This window comes from Lycorma delicatula, chromosome 3 (assembly GCF_047948215.1).
Source record: "Lycorma delicatula isolate Av1 chromosome 3, ASM4794821v1, whole genome shotgun sequence".
Taxonomy (NCBI): Eukaryota; Metazoa; Arthropoda; class Insecta; order Hemiptera; family Fulgoridae; genus Lycorma; species Lycorma delicatula.
In genome coordinates, this window is record NC_134457.1 from 61990864 (window position 1) to 61997904 (window position 7041).

Here is a 7041-nt window from a genome sequence, read left to right on the forward strand (position 1 = left end):
CCGTAATTAAGCAAAATAAACAAGAATTTACTTTTTGATATTTCAAAGCAATTAGTATTGTCGTATATATATATATATATCTTAGTAATCAAAGAACGAAGAGGTGAGGTACAATAATTATCGAGAAATTCTTATGTCAGTCCAATAAATTCGTAAATATTAGCAAAAATACTGAAAAATATTTGATAATGGAAAGAATGTATTGGCGTAAATAATAAACTTCTTACACTTGTTTATTAGACTGAAGTGTTCACAAATTTCAACGAAAACATTTAAATACTATTATTACAAAATAGTAATAAATAAGATAGAACATAAAGAACACTATTCCCTTAGTCATCCAGTAATTTTTCCATTGTATACTGAGCAACACGAAAAAATTTACTTTTTAAATTTTTCAAAAATTGCTTTTCATAGTGAATTTCATGTATTTCCCTCAATAGAGAAAAATTTTTTATTAAAAATATATATATAACGGAATAAAAAGAAGTTTTTTTTAGAATCTATATGACTACATGAAATCGAGAGACCTAGACAGTTCTTTTCCGTAAGTTTAGTTGAGGAAAAAGATCATTCATAAATCACCATTTATTATTAAAAAACCTTTTACAACGTTTCATATTAAAAGTGTACGGATTGTTAGAGATTGTAGCTGAATAAAACAACTTGCGCTTAACAACATAAGCCAAACTAAACATACTTTATAGGCCTATTTTTTAGTTTCAGTATTCACTGGAATTCTATTGAATTATCCCAAAGGATTATACCGTACGTGCAAATGAATTGATCACAGGCAAAGTTCACCATCTTTAAAATGTTTCTTTCACACCTTAATTGTTTTTTATGGAATAGACAGCGAATAGAAGATATTCTCCTTCCATTTTTACAATAGTGACTAAAAATTATTCCCTAAAACTTTAATGAAGTTACTCAATTCAGATCAAATGTATTGCAGCAATCAGCGTTAGGTAATCCAATTTTACCATTAGTTTTTAAAACAAATTATTTAACTCTTAGCTGACCATGATATGAAATAACTTCTTTTTTTTTACATTTTACTGATGAATATCTCTTTAGATGGACCTAATTTAAGCAGGGATATGACTTATATTAAGAATTTTAACAAATAAGCTGAAATTTAAAACTGGTACTTACAAATACCATTGGGCTCTGAGATGCTACAAGGTCATATTACTCAGCCAACTTATAAGGACTAAGAAATTTTCTTTACATGTTAGCTTACTAGATAGTATTATTCTTTTCTTAAGCACAATATGTTATGTTACACACACAATTTTGTAAATGAAATGTATAGGAAAAGTTCTTATGCTAATAAATGTATTAGAAAAATATTTCTTACCACATGAAACAACTATCTGCTTATTGAAAATCACTATTCAGGCTTAGAACATTATTTAGATATTATTTTAGCCTTAGTATTATACATGATACACATCAAATAAACAACATGACACTTTAACACAAAAAAGTTTTGAAACACTTCTGTCAAGAAGTGCACTTGTTGCAGTCAATAAACACCAAAACCATACATTTCACAAACTATACATTTATAATAACTATTTACAGACTATTACCATACTTTTACAGTCTTACTTTTCACTTATGTTATGAAAAGCAACAAAACAGCTTTTTTTATCACTGCAACATAAATGAACTCCACAATGGCTACACTTGTTATATGGTCGAGACTGAATGCCATTTATGCTACATATTTCACACAGTCTCCTAATGTCTATAAAAACTGGCCAGTGGACACCACGATTTCCCTCCCTAACATCTTTAGGCACAGAAAAACTTTTACCTCTGCGCTTTTTATTCTGTTCAGGAAGCTGCTCAAGACTTCTACGTTTAATTGAAATTGAACCCTTTTTTGGTTCAGTGAATGTCAGGAGCCCTCGTGCAACTGACCATCTAAAGTCAATCAATGGAATTTTTCCATCTATTTCACTGAATATTAAATAAGAATTAATGAACGTCATTTCCAATAAACCCCAAAATAATCTGTGCCACCACTTCTTGCACTTGCGATTAATTCCATAAACTGTATGTAGTCGATCAGCGAGATCAATTCCCCCCATATATGAATTGTAGTCTGCAGCTACTAGTGGAGCAGAGACATCTCGTTTTTTCCCCATCATGGAATTTTCTGCTCACTTTACTAATTTCAGAACCATGATATTTTGAAGCAAAGGCAACTACTTTAGTATCTTTCCATTTGTAAAAACTTATACCACTACATGAAATTCTAAAGTCACTATCACCCCTTTCCATTTCATTATCATGTACCATATCACGTGGTACACCCTTCCTGTTCATTCTAATTGTTCCACAAGATAATGTATTTTCAGTTTTTAGTTTTTCTAATAAGGTCAATGTTGTGAAAAAATTATCGAAAATAATAATTATTGATTTTCCCCATTCTTCTTTCGAAAGATGTAAAACTACTCGTTCACACAATGAAAAATTTTCAAATTCTTCTTGCAGTGTATCGTCTTTACCCTGATATATTCTAAATTTTTTTACATAGCCCTTCATATCACCAATGGTCCATAATTTGAATCCGCGCTTTATTGGTTTCATTGGGTTGTATTGCTTCATACTGGTGCAACCCTTGAAACGTATCACTGTTTCATCAACAGTTAATTGCCAATGAAAAATTTTCAAATTCTTCTTGCAGTGTATCGTCTTTACCCTGATATATTCTAAATTTTTTTACATAGCCCTTCATATCACCAATGGTCCATAATTTGAATCCACGCTTTATTGGTTTCATTGGGTTATATTGTTTCATACTGGTGCAACCCTTGAAACGTATCACTGTTTCATCAACAAATAATTGCCTTGTACCACTGTATGAAACTGCAAATTTGTTATTTAGTGTTTGAATCATGGGTCTAATTTTGAAAAGTTTGTCTTTGTTGTTATTGGGAATGATTGAATTGTCATTAACATGGAGGTTTCACAAAATAGCATCAAATCTATTTCTTGACATTGTATTTGCTATCTCTGGGTTATGTAAATCTTGGTCACAACTCCAGTAGTCCTTCCATGACGGTAAAATATTGTATCCCATGATCATATTTATACCCAGAAACACATGGAGTTCTTTTACTGACAGGCTCAAATTTTTATGCCGGTGGGTGGCATAAAGGTTACTTTGATAAACAATATTTTCAAGAGTTTCACGAACGATCTCAATAAAAATCTCAGCACCCGTATTGCAATGCGCAAACAAATTGCAATCAACACCTGTTGGCAAGGAATAATCTGATATGACAGTTGCTTTTTCTTGTTTACGCCATTTTCTATGTATTTCTTCTCCAGTTGGTTCTTTCACAGTTTTACTTTAAGGCCTACGTTTTTTAGCACTGCATTTACTGTCAACTTTTTTAGTCTTATAATTTTTATCTGATATACTCTCAGGTACAACCTCTCTAATTCTAGTAATTTCTTCATCGAAAACTAAGTCAAAAATATTATTAGTATTCTGTCTAGTCTCAAAGATAGTTTCATTGTTTTCACTTGGATTCATTGATTTCACTTACATTTACACATACAGCATTGTCATCATCATCTTCAATATCTGTTTCAAAATTATCTAAATCTAATTCGTCCAAATAATTAATAATTTCACTATAAGTCACAATTGTATCCATATTGAATAAATAAATAACTAACGATAAAACAAAAAAATAAATACCAATCAGCACACTAAATATTGACAACTGTTTTTAGGTTAGGTAACCTAACCTAAAACAACACTCGAGGAGCCCGTCGGTACTTAGAAGTCCGCTTCCAATAATGCATCGTTTCTAACAACATAAACAATAAATCCTTTCTTTTTATGTTTCTCACGATAACTGATCAACCAAACATTAAGAATTAAGCGTATATTAATGTTTATTATTTCTCTATACAATACACAAACAGATTGAAGTCAACCAAACCAACATCATGGGTAACCATAGCAACAACATTTTTAACGCCTCTTGATCATTTTTCATGGCTGCCAACACCAGTTTTTTTACTGTTTTTCAGTAGTTAAAACGATACTTGTGAGTACCGACGAGTCCTCGCATGCTTTACTGAATGTATAAAACTGAATATTGGAAAAATATATCTGGTACTTGTGAGTACCATCGGTCAGCTAAGGGTTAATAAATTTTGTTAATATTTAATACATTTTTGAGGAGGTAAAATGAAGTGTGTTTTTCATGCACCAATAGACAAAAAAATTAATGATAATTTTTAATTTTGCCAGAAACTATCAAGCTAGTCCCAATTGCGTACTAGGATATCTCACCGTTCTTTATATATTCTGTATTTGAAATGTCATTCAGATGTGAAATAAAAAATAGAGGACCCAATTATGAAAGCGGGCATAAAACATTTTTATTTTTGTTAACGTCAAATTACTTTATAGAAGAATTACTTTTTTCTGTTAAGCCTCCGGAACTACCGTAAGGTATTACTAAAGAGGATGAATGAGAAATATATGTATGAATGTAACTAAAGTGTAGTCTTGTACAGTCTCAGCTCGACCATTTCTGAGATGTGTGGTTAACTGAAACCTAACCACCAAAGAACACCGGTATTCACGATCTAGTGTTTAAATCCTAAAAGAATTACTTTTTGAAGCATTTAAAATTCCTGGTTTTTTTGTTTTTATTTTATCCCTGCAACTGAGAAAAGCAACCATAGTAATTCTATTGGAATCATTTAATCATAAACATTATTAATTAAATTAATCGAGTAATTTATGCGTATTTAGAACTCTTCCTTTATAAATTTCAGACAATTGTAGTATTTCTGTACCAGTAGAATTGCGGTGTATGATATCACGATATTAACATAACTTCGGTATGTTAATCGACTTAATAATTGCAATATTTTCTTTTTCTTTTGTCTAAAGCGGCCGTTTTTTAATGAAATCGGTTCAAAAATGAAGATTTATCTCCTAAAATTACAGTAACATTAATAAACTAAAAAAAATTAATGAAGATAAATAACCATTATTTTTAATATAAGTGATCTATGGGTAAGTACAAGATAACCCTTAAGTTCATCGCCACATCATTCTGTTAATTATTCCATTACGGAAAAAAAATAATAAGTCAAATAAATTTACTTCCCATGAAAAAAATACATTATTAATTGCAAACTAAAATTTTCTATAAATTTAGTCGTTTTTGAGATTTTTGAACTTATTGTTTCAGTAAAGATATCAAAAATATTATACAGAATATGAAACGTTCATATAGAGAGAATGTTTAAATTAATGTCATAGCAATTTATTCCAAATTATTATTTTATTTGTAACTTTAGGGAAAAATCGCGGGCTCAACACACAATTTTCTTGTCATAAGATAATTAATTTTATAATTTTTTTGTTGTATTGAACCGCCTAGAAGTCATAACATACCAGTATGACTATATGTATATATTAATGTATACGTATGTAATGTATATGTATTCTAATGTTAATGTGTTAACATTAGAACTGATACGTTATGTAGTACAGAACTAAAATAACCCGTGCAATTTTACTAATTTAATCGTCGTAACGTATAAATTACACTTAGTATAATTGCTATATAATATAATAACTATATTTAAAAATAAAAAGAAGCTAAAATAAAAATAAATTAAATTAAAAATTTTATGAAAGATAAAATAAAAGAGCCGGAGAAAAAAGTCGGTGTTGGTTGTAAAGAGAAAAATGGTTTTTAAAGGGTACTTTTTAAACGTCACGTCAACATTATGGAAATTTAAACTAGCGTCAAAAGAACCCTTTTCATCTTGTCTTTCAATATTATATCATTTTGCATTGATGTAATGGTAAAATAATGTAAAACATTTTAATATGGAAAGAATTTTAATATTTATTGCGACAGATGTTCTGCACCAGTATTTCTTTTTTATATTCAGTATGTATGTTCTGGCTTAAAATATCGTAAATAAAAAATAATGTGTTAAACCTTATTAACACTACGCTAAGGCAGGCTTAAAATTTGTGTAATTGTTATAAAATAACGCCATTAACTAATTCACACATTTTTTCAGATACTAGATTTAAAAAATAATAATTATAACATCCATAAATAATTTACTTTTGTTCTCTTTGTAATCTCAACTTTCTTAGTAAAGAAATTAAAGTAAAAATTATGCCTATTATAAGCTATTAAATACACAGAAAATTATATACGTAGAAAAATGTTTTATCCTACAAAACTTAGTATAAAGTAGTTCTGTTTTAATCAAGTGATAGATGAAAACAATCTAAACATTTTTATAATTATATTGCAATGTAGATATTATTGATCATAGGTTTCTTGACATATTTTGAATTGGAGATTCTATACTGCGCAGACGTGTATTACATCACTCCAGGTGTTTTGCGTTTTTGACTGTTTTTTTTTGGGGGGGGGGGTGATATTTAAGGTTTGGTCGGACGGTTTTTGTAGGGTAATATTTAGTGGTTGGTGTTTTTAAAGTTTCGTGATTATTGGATATCGGACACATTTTTTATTCAAATTCTTAGAGGTTCGTCTTTATTGCTTTAAGACTTACATTCGAGTGACCGATCGCTTTGCCTGTATTTGCAGGAAACTTTCTGTTCTCTCTTCTAAGTAAACAAGTACTTAAAAATTTGCTTCAGTTATTGGCGAGTAGTGTTTTCTTTTTGTAAGTGTATCAGTGGTCTGAAGGGGAAATTCCTTTTTATCAATAATTCCATATTCCTTTCTTTCCCAGCCGATCCCTTCCGGATCTCCACCGACAGAAGTACTTACAAATGAAATCGCCAGCGACTATTTGGACTCGCTCGTAGTGATGTGGGGCGCGTCTTTTAAGGTTAGGGACAGCGGGATGGTTAGAAGACTGTCGGATCGTCAGGTGGAGATGCTGGTCGCTAATGTTACCCAGATACTGTGCAAGAGGCTTCTGCTAACGCTGTAATCTCTTCAAGATGCAGTGAAGCAGGAGATTTCGCGAGTTGAGGTTAAGCGTGGAGTCCACAAA

The 7041-nt window shown here is 30.4% G+C and overlaps 1 protein-coding gene across 1 annotated transcript; it reads right to left on the reverse strand.

The window, feature by feature from the left end:
- Nucleotides 1-1610: 1610 nt before the first annotated feature.
- Nucleotides 1611-2156, reverse strand: LOC142321137 (uncharacterized). The gene has a single exon (XM_075359130.1). The coding sequence runs from the start codon at nucleotides 2154-2156 to the stop codon at nucleotides 1611-1613; it is 546 nt and encodes a 181-aa protein (XP_075215245.1).
- Between the last annotated feature and the right edge of the window lie 4885 nt (nucleotides 2157-7041).